The 24,424-nt window shown below is 35.0% G+C and overlaps 2 protein-coding genes and 1 pseudogene across 6 annotated transcripts in view; 2 read left to right on the forward strand and 1 right to left on the reverse strand.

Moving 5' to 3' along the window:
* The window catches only part of LOC128242987 (H(+)/Cl(-) exchange transporter 7-like), a 96,687-nt gene extending 91,232 nt beyond the window's left edge, over positions 1–5,455 (forward strand). For all 5 annotated transcript variants that reach the window (XM_052960450.1, XM_052960451.1, XM_052960449.1 and 2 more), the window contains one exon: positions 84–5,455. In XM_052960450.1, coding sequence (XP_052816410.1) covers positions 84–182 — 99 coding nt within the window. In that variant the 3' untranslated portion in view covers positions 183–5,455. The remainder of the gene's footprint in view (positions 1–83) is intronic.
* Positions 5,456–8,137: 2,682 nt separating this feature from the next.
* LOC128244182 (glutathione peroxidase-like) lies at positions 8,138–11,125 on the reverse strand (annotated as a pseudogene).
* A 3,810-nt stretch (positions 11,126–14,935) lies between these two features.
* LOC128243874 (U6 snRNA phosphodiesterase 1-like) lies at positions 14,936–22,568 on the forward strand. Its single transcript, XM_052961855.1, has 7 exons — positions 14,936–15,309; positions 18,129–18,283; positions 18,499–18,682; positions 19,862–19,915; positions 20,169–20,274; positions 20,975–21,058; positions 22,030–22,568. Exons 1-7 carry the CDS (start codon positions 15,209–15,211, stop codon positions 22,144–22,146), a joined length of 801 nt encoding a protein of 266 aa, XP_052817815.1. The 5' UTR covers positions 14,936–15,208; the 3' UTR covers positions 22,147–22,568.
* The last annotated feature ends 1,856 nt before the right edge of the window (positions 22,569–24,424 follow it).

Genomic DNA, 24,424 nt, shown 5'->3' on the forward strand with positions numbered 1-24,424 from the left:
TGTGTCCTCAACTCAGGAAAATATAAATATTTATGGATCTCTCATTGTACAATTTATATTAACCGGTCAATATTTAATTTCAGCCAATCGGCATGATAACAAGAAAGGACTTGGCAAAGTTTCGAGTGGAATCAAAGCGTGGACTTGTTAAGGTTGAACAGCTCAACATCGAAGACAAGTGAATCAAAAACATAATCACAGACTAAATATGATGCCTGCGGCTGTTTTCATTTTGCAACTGTGTCACAATGTGAAATATTAACTTCAAAAGAAATATTTTGATTTTCTTTACCAATTATAAAATTATTTGCATGCTCTAACATTTAGAACATGTTGTTCCTATGATGTAAATTTATCTATTTATAGTTTTCTTTCAATTCAACCTATAAAAATAATCATGTTTTCCACTAAGTTGAAATTTTTCAAAAGTTGTTTTCTTGAGAACGACCAATGAATGGTTGTAGGGACTTAATACAGTGACTAATTAGACAAATTTATAACAGGTAACAAAATGGACAAGCATAATGGATCATCAAATCATCGAAGTGGAAATGATCAAAGTTGAATTTCAACACTATATACTGGTGTAAAGATAATTTTAACATTTTTTAAAAGCTTCTATATCTCGTAAACTTCAATAAACTTCAATAATAGCCATATGTAGTAAATGACAGCAGAATATTTAAATGGCTAATTTTATTTTTTGTACGTTCTTTTATACCAAATTTGATATAATTATGATGTTATGACTCAAAAAATGGTATTACACGCATGTAATGTTTGGTTGTTAAGTATGAAAATAATGTTAGGTTAAAATCGATAATGGATTATCGTTATCGATAAACACTGATGTAAGGCACCCATTGACGATTATTCGATCATATTCAATCATCGTGCCAGCACTGACGCAGTGTTTGCCTATTGTGCTCAACTTCCTTCAGGAGTGTCAATGAAAGTGTTCTTATTTTACCATGTTCGGGCTGGTATTCATAAAACATCTCGAGGAATCCAACCCACAGTTGAGCTAGCTCTCTGATACCTTCATTAACCTTATGTTAATTTTAAATGCCTCATGACCTCATGTAATTTTGGTATCATTTTAAAAGTTTATGCTTGCTGGTTTAATACTAATATGTTAAGTAAATGACCAAAAGTACATTATTCAAAAAGTTATTGTACTTTGCATATATGCTCTTTATTTACAAAGAAATTACCTACATAGGTATGTTGCAATCTTTGAAGGCTGGTAAAAAAACGTTCATTATTTTGTTTTTATAGATTTCTGAAAGACATCATTTTGGTAGACTTTATTTAAAATACACATTTAAATATGAAAAATGCCAATTTTTAGAAATTTAGCATTAAAAGATTAAAAACAACAACACGGAGTTAGGAAATGACTTAAGATGTTGTATAAATACTGGCTGTTTTTTTGTTGAGTGAATTCCAAACTTGACTTTCCAGTCATAGGAATGGTTTGTGTTATTGAAGTGACTGGTTTGTTCTTTTTGCTATTACTTGTGATAACTTTCATCATACGGTATGTGTAAATATATTTTGTTTAAATTGAAAAGTTTATCCTATCACATTTTTTTGTTACCTTATCCTATTTTGCCACTATATGTGATGCCACGAGCATACAAGTGTTTATTTTCAAATCCCTTGACTTCGACTCCCATATTTTATACTCATGGGTTATGAGCCAAAATCAGAGAGTGAAGTACCTAGTTTTGTGTACTAATTACTTAAAACATCTGTGATCTGTAAAACTAAGGTTGGAATTTTAATGCCACTAATTTTTATGAATAATTTCTTTTCAATAGGTTTATGTTATTTTATTTCGGCGAAATATAGATGTTCTTGCTATTTCATGTCTCTTTGAGAGAATGTATGATCCATGTTTAAGTGAATAAATATGAAGTGAATATATATATATCTATTGAAGATAAAATGTTATTTGTTTTATCATTCCATTTTGTTGAACTATGACTTATGTCTTTTTACGTTTTGTTGTTTTTGTGTTTTATGTCATATTGATTTCAAACTTGATCTTTAATTAAAAGAGCAAGGAAACTTAATGCGTATGACACTTAACATATTTTCTAGAATGTTTTGATCTTAAATGGTCAGATACTTTGGTTAACTGTATCTGTGTTTCTTTCAAAGGCTGTTTTAACTGTATACACATCATTGGCAACCATGGTACCTTTTCCGAAACAGTCCCTGATATACGGTGGTACAAATTGATTGACAAAATCTCGTTTTAATGAATATGCATGAGGCAGGGGAAACAATTGTTACAATGAAATACTCTGCAATAACCCTTCACTGTAAGTTGTCTCCGTGGGCGAGTGGACTACGCTGCTTGTTTAAAATTTGTAAAGTTCTGGCAGGTCGTGTTCAACTCCAGCTATCGCCTTAATATTTGTTAAGAATCTGTACATATCTCTGCATTTGTAGAACAAATGAACCTTCCTCATTAAATATTCATGATTACGAGATTTTCATAGCCAAAATCACCCATGGTACACAACAAAGCATAGTGCAGTATTGTATCAGGGATATCCAACGATGCCCTTTACAGTGTACATGTGTCAGCCTCTTACTCAAAGGTTCAATGGTTTGATCCCCAACATCAACAAAATTAGTTTCTAAACAAAAGACTGATTCAGGCATTAAATTTTGTGAGGAAGTGCTAATACGAGTTTCAAGAAAGTTTCTGTAAAGACTTTCTCCACTTTTGTTGAACATTTATGCTAATTTGAAAGAAATAAAAATCATATGATACCTTCGATGACATTTTAACCAAATATGCTTAAAATTAAAATGGAAATTCAATGCTCTTAATGTCTGTTCAACTTTCCGTTCTTTTTAATATTCAACAATGTTAAATGTGTGTAGATATAATACAATATATTGGATTGGCAGTTTGTTTTCTTACCAGTCGAAGTTTGTGCCAATTTATCTGTGCCAAAATAACTGAAATCCCTTTTTTCAGCCTATTTTGAACATGAAGTGTTGCTTTTGATTTGTTGATTTTCAGTTTGCTCTTTTTATTTGTATTCTGTATATTCCAGATTTGTATGACTTCAGGTAACTAATCAAATTATTCAGTATTGTCCGTTTTTGAATACACTGTACAGTTCATGTAAATGTGTCTTCAGAGTTTTTTCAATTCGAAAATGTTTTGAGAGAGACCTGTGGATAAAAGTAAAAAAAACATGTATTTTAAAAAAATGCTGGGTTTGATAATTAATTTGTAGGAATAAGTCATAATATTGTATTTACATTGGATACAAAAATTTCTGTTTGAGACTTAAAGTTCACCCATTTGTTATTGTTTTCTAAATGTAAATTGGAAAATGATCTTGGGATTTATTAATTAAAAATTGTATAAAGCAGGCTATGATCCTGTAGATCTAAGACGCTAACAACACTATACTGACATCTCAAATTTGCCATTATCATTTATTTTTTATTTGATCTGACATGATTATAGTATTGTGATATTTTGATTTTGAACGATTCATATTTTTTAACATGGTAATTATGGAAAATGTGTTGTTAGCAGAAACATTACTTTTTTAATTTTCTCTCAATATTCTATTTATAGTATTCATAACTTAGGCCGTACTTAAAATATTCTTTGCTTCCCTTCCCATGACCCATGTAGAGTTAGAGTGGGTTGTCTGAGCGATATATGGTTTATGTTTTGTTTTGTTTTGTTTATATTGAGAAAAAATATATACAGATATAATGTTAATGATTTCAAAGAGGTTTTTTTTTTTCCAATTTTTGTTGTACAAAATAAAAATTAGATCTCACACTTAAAGCAATACAATTACTGTATTTGGGTCGGGTTAATATTTTTTTTTTGCTATAGATCATGTTGGTTATGCTAGGGGAAACATTTAATATTCTAAGTTAGGCATTTTGTCATAGATGACTTTCATAAAGTCTAGCATGAGGACTGTTTGTGTTGTACAGAGTCCATCCTTAAATAATAATTGTTTTGCAGTGGCCTGACCAACTGGCCATTCATTTATTTATTTTTGTTATAATTTTTGTATACGTTTTTATATATTCAAGGGACATTCATGACAAAGCAAATATACATGCAATCAATACTTTAACAACCATTTTTGTATCCAATACCTCCCAACTTCATGTTATTGTTATTATAATTTTGACAGTGTTCTTGTATTGATCTGAAATAATTTCCTGAAAACTTGGTTTGTTATTAAGGTATCTTGTGTACAAACAAGATGATTGTTTTATTTAGCCATAATGTGAAATGTTAATGCCTTGTGACCCCATTTATTTAGTATCATTTGAAATTTATTTCCTACCAACTTCTAATAATGTAAAATATATGATGAAACAGACTTAATAGAACAAAGTTATTGCAGTTCATGTTTTTGGTTCTTTATTCTAACTGTAATTAAAGCTGCCCTCTCACAGATTTATAGTTTTGACAACTCTTATATTTAAAGTCTTGGAATGAGCCAATTTGTGTGTAAATATCATAACAACCAGTAATATAAAAAATTAAAACTGCTGACAAAAGATAAGATCACAGATTTTCATTTTAAATCAATGTTTTAATTTAATGTTTTATGGCTAAGTGTTACTAATGCTCTAAGAAAAAATGCATAAAACATCAATTTTTGAACATAAATATGAAAAACTGCGATCTGATTTGAAGTAAGCAGTCTTATGTCACTGGTTTCCATCCATTTTTGCAAAATTTTATCATTCTAAGTCAAAAAATAAAAAAAAGTTGTCAAAATGTTCAATCGGTGAGAGTGCAGTTTTAAATGAAATCACTTATTTTGCAATATAACTCTTTGAAATGACACTAAAATGTTATGGGGTTCTCAGGGACTGTTTTCATAAAACTTCTTAAGTAATTTCCTAACTTAATTCACTTTCCTAGTTTTAGTATCTCTTATATCATATCAAATAAAACAACTTTCCAAAATACACTATTTTGATTGACCTTATTGGAAAAAAACCTACTTTAATGTTAAAAACACTTCTACATTACTTTTAAATTGACTGAAAAATTTACATAATCGACTTAAGTTAGGAAGTGACTTAACATGTTTTATGAATACAGCCCCTGGCATCTAAAATTCACAAGATTATTCATAGGATACCAGGATTTTTCTTGTTTGTTCAGTATCTATGCAGGATGAGCATTTTCAAACAAATATTCGTTGTACATATTTAATATATGAAATGTGTTTTGTTTCTTCAAGTTTGTGTTTAATATCAGATTAATGTTCTTTTATGTCTACAAAATGTTAGCATTTGTACAAAATTGGGGCATATTTTTATATTTATTTGAAATTAAAAAATGTTCATCATGTTTTTTTGTTGACAAGAGAAACCATGTATTTTTGCACTTTGTTAAGTTTTTCCCCCGACCAGAAAAATAAATGTTGACTGATAAGTGTTGAGTTTTTCATTATTTGCAGTTTATTGTACTGTATGTATATAATATATATGAAACATCTTTTTATTCATTTTCATATGTAGAGTTTATGAAATTAATTGCACATGGATCTGTATGCTAGGGACCTATACACCATTTACATGTCCATGGTATAACAAACTGCTTAATTGATAACCTCCTTTAAAATCCAATGGGATGGTTGCATTTAATGTGTTCTATCTAACTCAAGAGTATTCATATACACGTGGACTGGCATAAAAACCATGAGATGGTTGACGCGGACGTACCAACATCTATGATTTATGAGTTTTTCCTTTTTTCAAAATAGCTCATAAGCAGGTGTTTATTGAATTCCATATAGAAAACTGAACAAAAATGTCCCTAACCCTAGTGTCGTTAAAACCTATTAACCCTAGATGTTGATGATATGTGATTGTTAGATGACATGAATTAAAATATAAATGATTAAGAATGGGCGGAGTGAGAGTATCGAGCAAGCCCTTCTTAAGGACTAAGATTTTAATTTACGTCATCTGACTTAGAATACTGGCTGATACATTACCAACGCGAAATCTGAAGCATGGATACTGTATTAGATGAGGTGGTGGTGTTAATAGTTTATACTCCGGGTCCCGGCGTGAGCACATTGAAGGGTCCCAGAGCGACAGTTCAACCACCGCACACCTATCCTGAGCAGACTATCAGGCGGTTAACCAGTACTCGATTGAGCTAACCTGGCGGACTGTATCAGATGAGAAGCAGTAGGCGGACCTTTTAAACAACCGCGAAATCTGAAATTCTTTATGATTATGCTTATCTGCAATTTCATTGGCTGTAAATCAGGGGGTCCAATGTGATTTGTGTTTGCCGAATTTTAAGTGAGGGAAATTGTGTGAAGCCGAATCAAATGACGGTGTTTGAAGGAATTTCGGTGTTTCATGTAGATATTTTCACCTTGAAAGTAAATTACATCACCATTCTCGCAATATAAATACGCCTACCCGGAGACCACACGTGTGAGCTTCTTTCGTTTTTTTTTTAACTTTTGTTTCTAGAGGCCTTAACAAAAAAGTTATTGAATATATAAGATGAGCGATTGATTGTTTGCAAAGTGAAAATACAAAATTGCGTGACTTAAAACTGTGTTTTTAGTCCAAATTTACTATTCTTGTACCTATTTTAGCTACATTTATTGATTTTTTGCATTATTCATCTTTTCGACGGCTAATGGACTTACATGGGCACTATACGGCCGATCTTTTATGTTTAAACGCCTTTTATGTTGGGCGACGAAGTTGTATGCAGTTTTTGTGTGAAGCAGAATCAGAATATGCATGCATTGATAAAAGTGTTATTAAGACACGAGCTGTAGCACATTTTAATATTTATAACGAAATCAAATTTGAACGTACCGTGTATTTGTTATGCAAAATAACTTGTATATAGTATTCCAGCAATTCATCTATATGTACCCGGAAATTAAATTTATTGCTTGATATATCAATGTAAGAACTCTTGGTGTAACATGAACGTCTTGCAAATCAAACGATGTCATCACACAAGAATACTGTATATATAGGATCTGGCACGAGTTGTCATTTAATACAAGATTTTATTAAACGAGTTCATGAAATTTGTTAGTAAGCGAGCCTCTGGCCCCCCGTAAATGTAAGTTGTGTTCTTAATACCATGAGTGCTCGCCGAATGGGTCAGGTAAAGGTAATCATTTCGAGCGCCGGCTACCAGGAATACTTTTGTCTGGCATCTCATAAGGGCACGCGTACAGGTTTCTACACATGAAACATGGTGATTGAAATCAGTTTATTGCTGTCTTCATATTGGTGCTTAAATAACTTGGAATGAAGTATAGTAACGAAGACACTGTAATATTTTCCATGCGTTTATTAATGAGAGTCGTGTTCTTCCGGAGTCGAGCTGAATGCACTAAAGACTCGAAACCAGTTGAACAATCGTCGGAGGTCCACAGCAAGGCTGTTTCTGACCACCAAGTCATTGAGACTAACATAATTTTATAAACCCATGAAGAGTACAGTTTATAATATCATTATGGATGTTATACAATAAGCAATTTGGATACACAAAATAAGAAATCAAAGAATAGTTTAAACCGCGTCTAAAATATCATTTCAAAATACACACCACCTTAAATTGTGAAACCATCACATTCTACTTCAATTTGCCTAAAATCACATGTTCTTAGTTCGGGTTCAAAACATATTATTCTGTAACAGGAAGCATTTTACAAGCTTCTTTTTCACACCTTATCATAAGTATTAAAATTGACATTAATTGTTAGACACAAAAATTACATGTATATAGTCAAAAGTCAGCATCAAGTAAACTGATGTAAAACAGAACTTAAAATGACGTCACTATTAATATCCAACCTTTCTACTACGACATATTAAAGCATTTTTTATAACCGTTTGTCAGAGACTCAAATTTAACAAACATACTATCATACATGTTTAATACCATTTGGGTGGCATCGTGAGATTAAGATACTGTTACAAGTTAATGTAATGCCACTTTTTCCATATACCAAACTCACGCAGCGCGTTTCAGTTTTAAAACCCATGCACATACAAAATACATGTTAAAAAAATACCACACAACAATATCCACACAAATTAAAAAGAAACTTGATGACCAGAAAGATTATCCGAAAATTCCAACGATATCTCCACCATGGCCGCCGTTGTTGCGTTTGATCGCGTCCAGCTGCTGGCGGATGTCGGCATTGAGCTGGGGATCATCCGTCTCAAAGTCAGGAGAGTACCGGAAGAGCGGCCGTCCGTCCGGGCCTACAAGGAATTTCTCGTAGTTCCACCGGATATCCGTCATTAGCACGGGGCTGTAGAGCGCCGGTGTCACGATCTTCCGCGTCGTGGCCGGGCACAGCGACTGTGGTCGGAAAATTGTGTGTAATACAATATGTTTACACTTTATTGGTACTCAAAACATGTAAATGTAAATAGCTATCTTTTCATTTCTGCGGAAATTGCTAATTTTAAGTATTCTAGTAATCACAATTCAGTTTCTACAGAATGACATACTTTGGTGATAAGACAACCAGGTAAAAGAAGGCCACGAGCAGCATTGCTTTTTGATGCACCTCAGAGAACATGAAGAGCAACTCTTACAGGCCCAGCACCTCCTCTTGTAGGTAAAGCTATCTTTTTCACTTTTTCGTTTCTTGCTATTTGCCTTTCGAGCATTCGGCAACGTACATGTTCTTGTTAATGTAAATACACATGGATCTATTTTTTCATGTCTGCGGACAATATTAATGTTATTATTTGGAATGCATACAGTTACTGCACTAGTGAATATTCTATGCAAAAAGAGCATAATTTTTGTAAATTTTCCAAACTTCCAAACGCAGTGAAAGTTTCATAGTTTCATATAAAAAATGTTGTCTTTTCTTCTGTGGGTCAGATACATGATTGAATGAGAATAGATGTTCAGTAAAGTTCGTTCTAGGCCAGGTCAAAGATAGTAGAACAATCTTGGTCATGTTGCCCTAATTCGCTAGTTTTAAAAGCCACCAATGATCGCCATACTATATGTATAGTGGTGTAGATCTTTGGCAAAAAAGCTAAAATAGGTTGTTTAGAGCGAGAAAAGTACTTGAGTTAATACTAAATTTATTTTAAGTGTACTCATATTCACTAACCCTTTAAAGCAAGTTCACTCACACAATTTGGTTAAAATAAAAAAATAAATAAAAAAAATAGATACACATGATTTCAATAGTTTTCTCAGTTGAGTAAGAACTTGAGAATAATTTTCGAAAATCTTGAGCCTGGCCTCCAAGAATAAACGAACACTGAAAAACAATCTTATAAAATCTTGCCTTGAGGTACGTGTACATCGCGTGCTCGTTAGCGCCATTGACGTCAATTTTCCACGTTAACGGAAAGCCGGGCACAAAGCCACCACCGGGGTGATTATGCCGGATACCGCTCATCAGATCTTCACCATTCCACGCCGGTTCCAACTGAAAAAAATCAAGCTTACTGTAACTTGTTCTCGCAATAATGATTTTTTTACATTATTATTATCCCATATTTTATTTATAAACATTTTGCCTTCATTCTTATTGATAATGAGTGAGTTTTGGCTGGACCATATATGAGTGTGACATAACCAGGCATGTACCCTGTCCATGTATGCAGTCTTTACAGCATGTGTTCCTGCTCTGATCATCGGATGCCGACCGTCGAATGATATAACTCACCATCATCACTCTGTTTAACCTGCTTCGTGACTATACCCTCCCTTTTAATACAAGTTTGTCACCACATTGGTATCGATTTATTTCTTCAGCCGGACAAAAACAATGTTATTACCATGGCAACGAAAACAGTGCAAATACCACACTTTAACTGGATCTTGGTATAACTCAAACAACCATGAACTTGGTATGTGGACAATAAGAGGGCAATAAGAAGTTGCACATCATTTCATTTTTCAGTCGTCGAAAAAAAATGTGGTTTCTATGACAATAGACATATAATGTTAATTTCTTTTTCTCCATCCAGAAAAAAACACTTGGTCCTGTGATATCTCAAGAAGTACATTAGGATTATTAGGAGGTTATCCTCGACATTCGTTTGTCGTATTAGACAAAACTTTTGCTATGAGAACGAAAATAATGAAATGACCTCATTTGGTAAAGCTTATTCACGTTAGATTCATGGAACGGTTAAGGATGTGATAGAAAACAATTTGTGGATAATTCGAATTTGTGTTCTTTGGAAAAAAGGTAATGACAGGGCCTCAAAGACGTAGAGGACTTTTGCATTAACAGCAATAACCTCGGTGACTTGTTTAACACATTTCCCAAAGTAAGTAATATCTGGAGTTGGTACACAATCAAAATTACTAGATTTAATAGAACAAATACTTGCCAGACCACACACAACTGGCCATAATTTCTCGAAACTTTGTAAGTCTCTTATAACAGGTTCAAGCTAAGCTCACTATTTTTGTTTTTCTATAATTTACGTTAGACTTTAAATATGAATTATATTCATGACAAATACAATTTATCATTTTTCATTTATCAAAATCAAATTTAAGTATTACGTTGGCCTAATGAAATAAGCTACTTTAGCCTGTTAACCTTAAGAAGTTTGGAGAAATTGGGGCCAGATGTTTCGTTTCTCTGATTTGCCGTACCAATCTTTCGGACACTAAAGGAGAAAATGTTATTCCTATTTGCCCGCTCGCTACGCAAAAAATCCGTAGAACATTATTTTAGTGTTTATGGCCTAATTAAGTCAATTAATTTAATGTTTTACTCACATGGTGAAACTGGTTGGACGGAAAACCGACGATCTGGAACCCCTCAGCACCATATTGGGATTGTAGTGCATTCAACCCATGGTACTGATAAACCTTCCCTCAGTATGTGGCGACGTTAACGACCAGCGTCAACTTGCCGCGAAATTGAGCCAGATCAAACGTCTCGTTGTTATAGACGTTACGGAACCTGAAATCGTAGACTGTCTGGTTCCCGGTTGACGGGCTGCAGACTTGGCGAGGCGGGATACCATCACGGTCACCGGCGCCGACGGCTCGCCCGTTGAAGATGGAAAAGAACGCCAGCAGCGCCTTTACAGCGCGGTCTGTCGCTATCATCTCTGTAAACTGAAAGGTTAAGTTACAATAGGGAATATTTATAATATGCGAATGATTCTTATCTTAGTTTTCCAAACTGGTATAAAAGGCGTGACTTAACACCATCCTAAGCATAATCATGATAATTTTATTTTGACGACCACTAAAATGTCACAAAAATGTGTACGTATGGTGAACGTGGCGTCCGCTCCCGTCTGTACTTGACCGTAGCATGCGCGCCTGCTTGACCTACATACCAAGGACTGATGTGACCCATTTGGACCACGATGTGCATGCTTCAAAGAGGAAGAGCATTTATGCAAGGAGACAACTATGACCTATGAAATATAGTTACAGTTGTATATCTATAGCTATAGCTTTACTTTATAAGTGATTTTGTATTCGTATAGCTACAACTATTAAACACAGCTGTATATTTTGCTCTGAATGTACAGCTACAGATGTATACATGTATTTTACACATACTTTTTATTTAAAGCTATTTTACGTCTTACATTTGTTAGTAGTAAGGTTTTAGCAAACATGTACCCCATAACAAACTGCTTAAAGAGCAAAGTGCTCTGTAAAAACTGCGATCGCATAGTAAACCGCCTATTGTCCGTTGGCGCTTGGCGATCACCGGCATATGAGTAGTCAACGATTGCTTTAAAACTATAAGGACACCTTAAATTAATTCTTACGGTAATTCTTCTAAGATGTTCTTCTTTACAACCGAATCGTACCAGATGCACGATATGCACTGGTATGTTTGGTACCAGTATATGAAATGCACCGTATTATATAAAACGCCGCACCATTTGTCATCAAAACTGCGGCATACATGAACCAACCAGTCTTGCGCCATATGTTATAGGTTTGTGTCATGCATCATATGCACAATGATGCTGCACCATATGTGAGAGGTTTGTGCCATGCATCATATGAACAATGATGCTGCACCATATGTGAGAGGTTTGTGTCATGCATCATATGCACAATGATGCTGCACCATATGTGAAAGGTTTGTGTCATGCATCATATGCACAATGATGCTGCACCATATGTGAGAGGTTTGTGTCATGCATCATATGCACAATGATGCTGCACCATATGTGAGAAGTTTGTGTCATGCATCATATGAACAATGATGCTGCACCATATGTGAGAGGTTTGTGTCATGCATCATATGCACAATGATGCTGCACCATATGTGAGAGGTTTGTGTCATGCATCATATGAACAATGATGCTGCACCATATGTGAGAGGTTTGTGTCATGCATCATATGCACAATGATGCTGCACCATATGTGAGAGGTTTGTGTCATGCATCATATGCACAATGATGCTGCACCGTATGTGAGAGGTTTGTGTCATGCATCATATGCACAATGATGCTGCACCGTATGTGAGAGGTTTGTTCATGCATCATATGCACAATGATGCTGCACCATATGTGAGAGGTTTGTGCCATGCGCCATATGTAAAATGATGCTGCACCATATGTGAGAGGTTTGTGCCATGCACCATATGTAAAATGATGCTGCACCATATGTGAGAGGTTTGTGCCATGCACCATATGCAAAATGATGCTGCACCATATGTGAGAGGTTTGTGCCATGCACCATATGTAAAATGATGCTGCACCATATGTGAGAGGTTTGTGTCATGCACCATATGTAAAATGATGCTGCACCATATGTGAGAGGTTTGTGCCATGCACCATATGTAAAATGATGCTGCACCATATGTGAGAGGTTTGTGTCATGCACCATATGTAAAATGATGCTGCACCATATGTGAGAGGTTTGTGCCATGCACCATATGAACAATGATGCTGCACCATATGTGAGAGGTTTGTGTCATGCACCATATGAACAATGATGCTGCACCATATGTGAGAGGTTTGTGTCATGCATCATATGAACAATGATGCTGCACCATATGTGAGAGGTTTGTGCCATGCACCATATGTACAGCATATGTGAGAGGTTTGTGCTGGCACCATTTGTTCAATGAAATTGTGCGATGTGTGCAATACAAGTTAAGAAAATAGTTCTCGCGAATGTCAAAGACATTGTACTGGTCTACAGTACATGTACCAGTATCATTGATTCAAAGCGAGTCGTTCACATTTTGGCATCAACACATTGTTTCCTATAAAACGCTTATAATATCTTATCTTTTTATTTACACAGTATCTTTTAATAATGTTGAATTTAGAAAAAAAGTCGATATTTAAGCGTACCAACTTAGAAGTGAACAGGGAAACCCCTGCAAGCACCTGCGCTGGCTGCGCATGGGTACGTGATGTTACGGGATAAAGATTGTTAGGAAATGTGAATAAAGGGGGAAACATGCCTATAAATCATTTTTTTCAGCAAGTATGCTTTTTTATTGTAGTAATATTTGAGTATCTATAGAGAAACGCACGTTTGTTATGCAAGCAGCAAACGTTTATAAGTTTTAAATTTTGAATTACTAATTTGCGCATTTCTCATATTTGCTTAAAACATAACTCCTATAACAACGCGTTTCACACTCCTCTTAACATCATCTGCGTTTAGCAAATGTAATACATTTGGAATATATATATAGGCTTTTCATAGTGCGTACGCCGAGATCAAAACATTGCTCATGTTACCATTTACCAGAGGGTTTTTAAAAAAAATAACGCGGAACACGTGAAATTTACCACCAGGTTTTAATAAATATTCAACACTGCAATGTAAACTGCCCTTGAGTGGTGGGACCCTTAATCATTGCCCCTACACCATGGTTTAAGATTGACCGACGGGTCTTGGTAATTTAGATAGAAATTTACACACGAATCTCAATGGTACTGTAGTTTAACTGAAATCAACACTTTTGGGAGATGGTGGATAGATACTGTCAATAAACAAGTTGTTCCATTTCTTTCGTTCTTGAACACATGTCAGATAGGTGAAAGGGAGGTCACTGAGTAGGATTAAAAAAATGTGAAAGAAAAGTGCATTCGGAACTCCTCGGCCATTTTATCGAAAACCAAACTCCGCGCAGTGTTACTTCCCTTGCAGTACAGTAATCACTGCCACCACAAGATTTTCATCCAAAATTGGATGAAAACTTTTAATGGCATTTTTTAATCATATATATTTATTCTTATATCCTTTCTTAAATAATTACTTTACGCCAGTTGATAGGCATAATATGTTTTATAAAAAAATAACCAAACTCCGCGCAGTGTTACTTCCCTTGCAGTACAGTAATCACTGCCTTCACAAATATCACGTGATGATAGATAAAACGGCACGTGATTGCAATTTACATAATGAACATAAGAACATGCCGCCAACATTCGATTTGTTTTGGTTTTGCTTGCAATCCTGGTTCAAAACGTTCGATACATGTCTGAATAGCTAACAACACATCCATGTTGATATTGTAATTTGTAAATCCTACTTTCAATTTGAAAAAAGACCGAACATTTCCGAATGTTTTTTTTAATTGTTATTTTTTTATAAAACATATTATGCCTATCAACTGGCGTAAAGTAATTATTTAAGAAAGGATATAAGAATAAATATATATGATTAAAAAAAATGCCATTAAAAGTTTTCATCCAATTTTGGATGAAAATCTTGTGGTGGCAGTGATTACTGTACTGCAAGGGAAGTAACACTGCGCGGAGTTTGAAAAATAACAATTAAAAAAAACATTCGGAAATGTTCGGTCTTTTTTCAAATTGAAAGTAGGATTTGCAAATTACAATATCAACATGGATGTGTTGTTAGCTATTCAGACATGTATCGAACGTTTTGCATTTTTTCCTTTTATGGAATACAATCGTTTATTTTCTAAACAAATGAAACATGTTGCTGGAATTTCTTTTAAAGGTGTTCCGTCCATTTTGTAAATTGCAATTACGTGCCGTTTCTATCATCACGTGATATTTGTGAAGGCAGTGATTACTGTACTGCAAGGGAAGTAACACTGCGCGGAGTTTGATCGAAAACAACGAGGTTGTTTTCGATAAAATGGCCGAGGAGCTCCGAATGAGAAAAGTGGAATGTAAACACAAGTGGTGTGTAGCCGAACGGTGACATTGTTTTTCTCACCCCAGCAAAATGTCATCATTGGTTTGCTATTCAAGTTCCGACTCTTCAGAAAGTGAAAACGAAGAACAGAAAAAGAAACCAAGCTACCAAGAGACACATTCAAACACTGAGTAAGGAAAAGTCATGTTTTTTGAAAGATGACATCAAACCTATCATGACATGTCAACAAAATCGTTGTCAAATGTAATAGTTTTCGGATAAAGCTTTCGGATTAAATAGACAAAGAAGTATTTTTATGCCCCCACAAAGTGGCGGCATATAGGGTTGCCCTTGTCCGTACGTACGTCTGTCTGTCTGTACGTACGTACGTCCCGAAGATTGTTTCCGATCTAATTCTTGAAAACCGTTTGTCCAATCCTCACCAAACTTTAAACACATGTTTGTGACCATAATATCTTGATCAAGTTCGATAGTCATGGAAATCGCTTTAGTCATTTAGGAGTTACGGCCCTTTTTTGCCAAAAATACTTCAAAAATATATGTTTCCAATCTAATTCTTGAAAAGTATGTGTCCAATCCTCACCAAACTTTACATACATGATTGTGACCATAATATCTTGATCAAGTTTGATAGCCATGGAAATCGCTTTTGTCATTTAGGAGTTACGGCCCTTTATTTGCAAAAAAAGACTTGAAAAATACGTCCCGAAGATTGTTTCCGATCTAATTCTTGAAAACTGTTTGTCCAATCCTCACCAAACTTTTAACACATGTTTGTGACCATAATACCTTGATCAAGTTCGATAGCCATGGAAATCGCTTTAATCATTTAGGAGTTAGGGCCCTTTATTTCCCAACAATACTTAAAAAATATCTTATCTGATCTAATTTTTGAAAAGGATTTGCCCTTGTGCAGATTATCCTGAATAATCATTATGGCTTATTTTCTGTGACAAAAAATCGAAGTGGGGGCATCCGTGTCCTATGGACACATTTCTAGTTAAGGTTTGATCCTGAACGAAGACATTAATTCTTTTACAGTAAATGTATTATGTTATCCAATCCTGACGAAAATTGCTGATGGGAGGAGTCACGGTCGTGGTGTCCTTCACAATAAGTTTACTGTTTAGCCTTTAGGTATACCAGTACATTTTAGGTATTGTAATAGTTTAGGTATTGAAGAGGATGTCTACTCTGTGTAAAGAAAACATTTTTTTTAACATAACCTGGTATACTGCTAACTTTTGAAATGAAATCTGGAATACTGTTCAGAAGAAGTCATAGTTTATAGTAAATTGCTTGGGCAAATTATGTGGAATGAAATTTAGAAACCTGTTGCGTAACACAGTAGCTAATGCACCAGTCAATTTTAACAATGGCCCCCCAGGTCCCGAGGTATACCGGGGATAGCCGGGGAAATGGGTAATTTTTTACCTTCCAGGTGGTTCCCCAGTGCCGTGTGAATGCAGTGGTTTTGTCTTCGCGCCAAAAATAGCAGAGATGGGCTTTACCTAGGGTCCCTGAGGTGCGGGGGCATTTGGCGTGGATTTTACCAGCAGTTTGTACCTGCAGGGCGGGGGTTTCATCCAGGCTTGGCTGGACTGAAAGTCAAAGTCGCCGCTTTTTACCAGACCTGGGGGGGGGCAGTGGTTACAACTGACTGGTGCATAAGAGGTGCCCAACCCCCCTGTTAATAAATGTATGTAGGCTTCCTAATCAAATAGTCTGCAAGTCAAATAGCACCCACTAATATCCTGAAGTTGATCAAATATTGTATGAATTGAGAATTAAAAATATTTAATATTTGTTTTTCTTTCTTTAGATATTAATTGCACATTCAAATTAAAAAAACAACACATGTCACAATTTAAAAAAAACAAACAAATGATTATATTGGGGCTTAGAAAACTTTTTTATATTTAAAACACAGCTTAATATTTATATGACTACAAATACATGTATGTGATAAAGAGAAGAACAGAACAGAACATTATTATATAATGCATTTTGACCAAAAGTGTGGGGTTATTTCATAATTTGACCCAAATGGGGGCGTTTTGACTAGAGGGCTTTTTAGTTTGGTGCTGTTTAACCAGGTTCCATAATGTCAGATCCTTTATTTATTTGTATCAATGTCACTTCAGTTTGCTGTATGAATATTTATGATTACCGTGAACATTGGAAATATACTGATTATGTTAAAAACCCCAAATAAGACACTAAGTGCATGTGGGGTCTGTCTGTGTTGTTGTGTATGTTGGTTTGTCTCTAGATCAGTGCTGTTAAGCATTAGCCTTGTGCATTTCATCAGGGTCTTTGTTACTTTTTGGGCAACTGGCTTGTCCATGTAGTTCCTATTGTTTTTTTGTTTAACAGGGCGATTGTATCTCTTGTGTTAAAATTATTAACCGATTGAATGTGTAAATGTCACATACATTTTCTGTGTATTTTACTTCACAGAACCATCAATTCAAGCAATTCATTAATTTTCTTTTGTATGCAGAGCAAAGCAAATAAATATGAATACCAGTAGGCTGTAAAAAAGTACATGTTGAAATGAGAATCAGAGTTTAGACGAGGTCTTGTTGAGTCTTGATACAGATTTTTTTAGACTTACTTGGGAGTATGCTATTAAAGTTAAGAGAGTAGGAAATTGGATCTAACAGCCAGTTGGCATACTCAGACTCTTTCATCTTCACAAACTAATTCTGTGTCGATATATACACATCATTATAAAAACAAAGACACATATAGCAATTTTTTTTGAGAGCGAGAGTGATCTAGTGGTTCAGGTTTCTGCCTTTCAACTAGGTGTAGGTACTATTGACCTCTTATAATAGACATCATTCTTGGTTTGTACCAAGAAGGGTCTCATATCAGCCATCTTTGCAATTGAGTTAAAATATATAAGGATGAACTAAAGCTGCAAAGTGTGAGCAAAATATACATAAAATGATAAAATAGTAAAATGTCTACTTGTTACATTTAGTGTGAAGATAAAGAACAAGCTGCCCCTCCCTGAAGCTGTTACCACACTGTTTGGGGGTAGAGAGGAGAGGGTAGAAGATTCGAGTCACCATGGAGGCAGGCAGCGGTCCTTCAAACATGAGCCTGGAAACTGGGCTACTCTTGTCTACATCCCATGTAGGTGCTATCTGGGGATCTTGATGTTAGAAGTTGGGCTTGTTCAACCAAGAGTCTCATTTCGATGACTGAATTTTCTATGTACTTAAAAGACTAGCAACGCCAAAACTTGACACGAATGTGTCTTATACTTAACAGGAGCCTAATAAGCGAAGCAGATTCTTATTTCCTTGAACTAAATATAGAAACATAACATTGATAAACTTTTTTTCCAGACCATGCCGAAGAGGAGGAAAGTTTTGTGAGAATGCAGTCAGAGTTGTTTGCCTGTTTAAGGCCACTTGAATTCCACAGGATGGATGACTACCATGTAAGTCTGTCCAGGACTGTTACCATCAGGCACCATTGGATACAGGACTTCACCAATACATTGATGACAAGCTTTGCAAAATTACCTCAGTATGTATAACAACATCCTCAGACTGTTTTTAATGCCCTTTAGTGGCAGCATATAGAAATCAGACCATCATTCCGTGCATCAGTCAATCAATCTGTCTATCGGACCTCAAACTTGGTAGGCAGGTTGGTCATGACCAGCAGATCCCTATCATATTTAAGTTCTACTGTCAAAGTCATGGTGCATCAGTTGGCCTTCGCAGTTTCCGATCAAGTATGCTTGGGCCCAGTGACCTCATATTTGGTAGGCAGGTTGGTCATATTCAGAAAAATTCAACCTATCCATTTTGAAGTCAGTTGGTCAAAAGTGAAGGAACCTTGAGCTGAAAATCCATTCCTGATAAAAAACTAAAGAATGTTCGGGATAGGGACCTCAAACTTGGTATGCTGGTTAGTCATAAACATCACATGAACCCTTATGATTTTAAAGACAGTGGGTGAAAGGTCAAGGTTGTTTTGTGCTGACCTTAACCTGAAAATATGTTTTTGATCATTAATCGAAAAAAGTTAGAGCGCAATGAACTCAAATTGGTAGGCAGGTTGGTCATCACAAATAAATTTTCAGGTCAGTTGATTTATGGTCACGGTCATGGTGACCTTCAGCTAAAAACTGTTTCTGATTAATAACTGAAAAATGCTTAGGTCCAGGGATCTTAAACTTAGGTATGCTGGTTGGTCATGAAAAAAACATAACAACCCCTATTAATTTTGGCGTTTGTGGGTCAAGGCCGTCATATGTTATTATGTTTGAATATGTTAGACAATGAAAGCTAAATGTTGATACTGGTTGAAATACTGATGGCTATCTGTCAAACAAGGCCTTTCAGAGGGCTTTCAGAGGCTTTTCATGTTCATGTAACAATTCTTGCTCGACGATTTTATAAAATATTCACACACATGCATACATGTATATTGTCAAATACAGCCTAGTTTTCATTAGTTTGATTACACCTTTTGATGTTGGTAGCTTTTTTTTAAGAAGTTTGAGATAGATGACCTTTTACTTTAAATAAATAATTTCAATGTTTCAATATATCTATATATGAAATTTCTATTACACTTGTAGATGTTTAATTTTTCGTAATTATGAAAACAAAAGAAAGAATCCAGCTGTGTCTGAAACAAATGTTTGATTGTTGGAATTAATTGTGCTGAACAAAACCCACACCATTATTTACACAGGTGTTGGTGCAAAGTGAAAGGTGTGTCTGTTCTCAGTAATGATGAGAAAACAAGGTGTGTATTACATATAATTCTTTTAACAGTTATATTAAGAAAAAATGTGCGCACTTTTGTAGGATTTTAGGCTGAACTGCTCTATCATATAATCCACTTTGTCAAAATAGAGTTTTATGATAAGATACATGTCAGGATTCACATGCTCTATGTTAATAGTTGTTGTTACTGTTTACTAAATCAATCTTTCAATTAATTAATAAAAGCAAGTTAATTTTTACAGTGGTGTTATAAGTGTTAGTTTGTTCTCCAGGTCCTTTCTAGTCCTGGATGTGCAATGTGGGGATGAAATACTTCAGGACTTTGTCCTGGTGGTGGACAAATGTTTCCAGCAATACAACCTTCATCCATATTACCAGGTGCGTATACTTTAAGATATATAAGACAGTATGTAGTTTCTTGACCTACTATCATTAATGCCAGATATTTCTGCATGACTTTTAATCCCCCACCCCCTCTGTTTAATACCGTTCCCTCAACATGTTTTTCTAATTTTATGAAAACATTTGCTTTACGAAAAGAGGTAAAATATCAGTGCAATTTGACCTAAATTTAAGTATACCTCATCCTTTATGGGTCACGGACATTACGGACCATGGACATTACGGACCAGACATTAGGGACCAGATTTAGGGACATAACGGACCAGATTTAGGGACATTACGGACCATATTTAGGGACATTACGGACCATCTTCCGTAATTCATCCTTTTTATATAGAAACTAATAATCAAAATATGTCTTTCCTTTTTAGCTGGCCTTTTTGTTGGCTTGCAAAAATGAACCTTGCCAATAATTAAAAAAAACGTTTAAGATATGCATATGAAACTTGGTTAACATGTTGTGAGGTACACTGTGCACATGTACAGCAAGGCCCACAACTCTATATTTAATAATTGTCATTTTTTCCAATTGCAAAATAAATACAACAAGCCATGGTGTTCGCTCTGCGGAAGTCTGGATGTATGTTTTGTTTAAAGGTTGTCTGAATGTTCAAAATGTTCTAAAACACTGTCATAATTAAAGATAACAATGAATGCATGTTATTTGTATTTTCAGCCCCCTTTATTTCACATGAGTATTGGCTGGTGTCTTGGAGATGTCTGTGAAGATATTCCCAGAAAGACCAAAATGAAATTGAAGGTATTAATGACTTTTTTGTGGAAATAAATACATCCCAATACAAACTAACAGCTCTATACGAAGAACTAAATTGAGGTATTGTCATAGCCTAAGTGTCTTTGTCGTCCTCGGCGTTGAGCAAATACTTACCCTGGTCTTAACTCGAACTGTTCTTGCTCGACCATTTTAGATGTTCAAATGAAACTAAAAATGTACTCATGTTGGAAGAGATGTACATTTGTATAGCAAGGCCCATAATTCGGGATTTAGTTTAAACATATTTATTTTCTAACGATTGTGAAACAAGTTATTACAACATTAATTAATCACACTCGTTGGCACGATTTTACGCGAGAGTGTGGTCTTGTGTTTCGGGTTTTAATAAATTAAGCACATTTAAAGCCTATATTTATCCTTATTGGAGAAAAGGAAGCGCACCTGCGTTCCTCCAAGTATCCTTCCTTCGAACTCAAATCCTGGAACTGCCACTGTGCTGTACCAGATGATTTTTTAGCCTTCTGACCAGACCCAGACCTATTGTCGATGACTTTGTATACATGTATGACTGTGAAAATGAATTTCTACAGAAAGTCAAACATTTTAAGAAGGGTAACCAAAATAGCTTAGCTTGTTATAAAGTTAATGTGAATTCAAAGGGTAACCAAAATAGCTTAGCTTGTTATAAAGTTAATGTGAATTCAAATGACAACTAAAACGCAGAAATAACTTTTTATATGAAAGATAGCAACAATGAATTTGTTCTCAAGGCTAAAGTTAAATCCATTTTACAAACGATGATATTCAGAATGATTTCGCTATGATTAATGAAACTGGAAAAGCTGCGAAAAAAATATGCAGAGGGGCGTATAAAATGAAATCATCCCGGAATACTTGAAATGTAACTCTATCCCATCATAAAAATTTATTTGTTTTACGTAAATGTAAATGTCTGTCAGAATTATATTTAAGATGAGATTGTTTTTAATTTCCAGGACATAGCAGACACTGTCATGAAAGAAGATGACGATTTGGAGTATTTTGTTGTAAACTCAATATGTATGAAAATTGGCAACAAGACATTCACATTTCCATTGAAATCGAGCAGCTGATTTACATAAATTTGTGTCTTTTGTAAAACTTCAATAGCGCAATTCATTTTATATGCAGTCATTGTGTTGTCAAACTCAACAGAGACCTACAGTTAATTTTGTTTTACATTTTAACAAAAAAATATCTTAAAAAGAAATTATAGACTGTCCTACATTACATACTAAAGGTGACGCCAAGGTGATCAATTTATCTGTGCTATACATATATGTACATAGACTTGTGTAAATCTTCTTTATTTAAATGAAAGTATGTATGAAAGCTAGACCTTAAGCATATGACTATCTGATTAAACAGAAGTATTGAAATCTCAAACAACAACTTCTTTTAAGGAAAACCTGAAACTCCAATATTATAATTTAAACAAACATTTCATTTACAATTGCATCACAAGGCCATGTTAAAAAAAAATCTAAAAGCTGTTCTACTTGTTTTTTTTATTCTTGTACCAGTTCACGAAACAGCAAGCATTAGGACGTTGAATCTGTACAAAATCCAAGTATGTGTGTGCTGTAGTGCACAAAACAAGGAAGTAGATAGAATTTGTCCTCAAATTACCTTGTTTCATAGATTTTGACAAATCTAAAGACCCTTCTCCCTCATAGGCTGTACTTAATTTTTACCACATTTTAAAGTCTGAAATATACGCTATATCGAGATTCAGACTTTTTGAAACAAAAACATACTTTTTTTGCAAAAAATACCTTAACAATCACTAAAATTTAGCTTGCCAGCGAAATGTGCCAACCATACTATATATATGTAGTAGTACTTTTTTAAGATAAGTCCCAAAATAAGTTAACAAAAATAAACAGTTTGTTTTGGGCAATTTTCCATTTAAATGCCTCTTGAGCGTCTCGTACGGTGTTTTTATTTTTAGCTCGTGTGTATTTCAAACAAAACTGGTTGAGGTACATAGCTTTAGCGTCCTTATCCTGGGCGTGGTTATACTTAAACCTTGACCGTAAACTAAAAATAAAAAAGGTCCAAATAAAACTTGTTACACATGCTGCCAGAGACAATACTCACATGTTCATCAATGCCCATGCAGTTTGACTAAAAACAACAACGGACGAGCGTTTACGTTCGTTCCGCCGGGCAAATGTTTAATAATATGAGGTCGAGAAACACTATTCATGTATGTGAGGGATTTTTTGTGTGCACCAACTCGGTATGGTATCTGTAGATTGTGTTAGACTGACATTTATTTTAACACCAGGAAAGTGATCTATGTGCTAATCAGAGAGCCTATAAATACACGTTTAATATGAAATTTCGTGACCCATAACATCATATGGTTTCGTTCGCTGACATAATTTTGACAATTATATACAAGTAATCGGTAAGACATACGTATATGGGTTATTCGATAGACCATCTTATATTGGTTGCCTTATGTTATCAGGGTAGCGGTGACCGATACATTCCATTGGTATACCAACCAGGGTATACGTCCCATTGATATGGAGACACTGGAAGCGTCTAGCACCGAAAACCACAGCTGTATTAGCGCATTGGCCACCGCCTCGGTTGTCTGACAGGCAAGTTCGTGGTTCAAGGCTGCTACCTTGTTTTGTTCGTAGAATTAATTGAATAAAGGCATGTGCGGGAGGCTATTTATCAATTAATGAAACCCTGCATCGTTTTTGTTAAGTTTTGTTTATGGCGCATGTATATGCAATTGCTTTCATGTCTTTCATAAAAATGTCGTTTTTTTTAAAGAAATAAACCTTTCAAAACTAGAAAATTAAGGAATATATGAACTATATTGTAACATTTTAAGTCAACAAAGTAATTCCTCCCGCTATTTATAGTTCATTTTGTATGATAAGGCCAGCCAGCCAACAGGCGGTCAGTTTATCCCTAGCAATCAGAGCTGTACCATCCTCACCAATATTATATGTATCAATAAATAGTTAGAACACACGCTGTCGTTCTTCATAACATAACAATATCAAGTATGATTTTGATTTATTTGATAAAATTACAATTAATGGTAGTAAAGAAAACATCTACAAAACATATATAAAAAGTAGGTCCAAAAAGGAGATACATTGTACCTCACTGCGTTTAAGTAACATTTGATATAAAATATATAAAGGGCCTTGGTGTGCATTGATATATCTGCCCACGGAAACACCGCCGAACTGCTCAGCATTTACAAGACGGCATTCTCCTGTCCACTCTCCCCTCCGTAGGTAACTGCGGACGCGCCTTTTTCAAACTGGTTTCATCCAATAATACAACCCTAGCCCTGTCAACACCAGCAAGCATTATGTT

Source organism: Mya arenaria, chromosome 8 (genome assembly GCF_026914265.1).
Source record: "Mya arenaria isolate MELC-2E11 chromosome 8, ASM2691426v1".
Lineage (NCBI taxonomy): Eukaryota > Metazoa > Mollusca > Bivalvia > Myida > Myidae > Mya > Mya arenaria.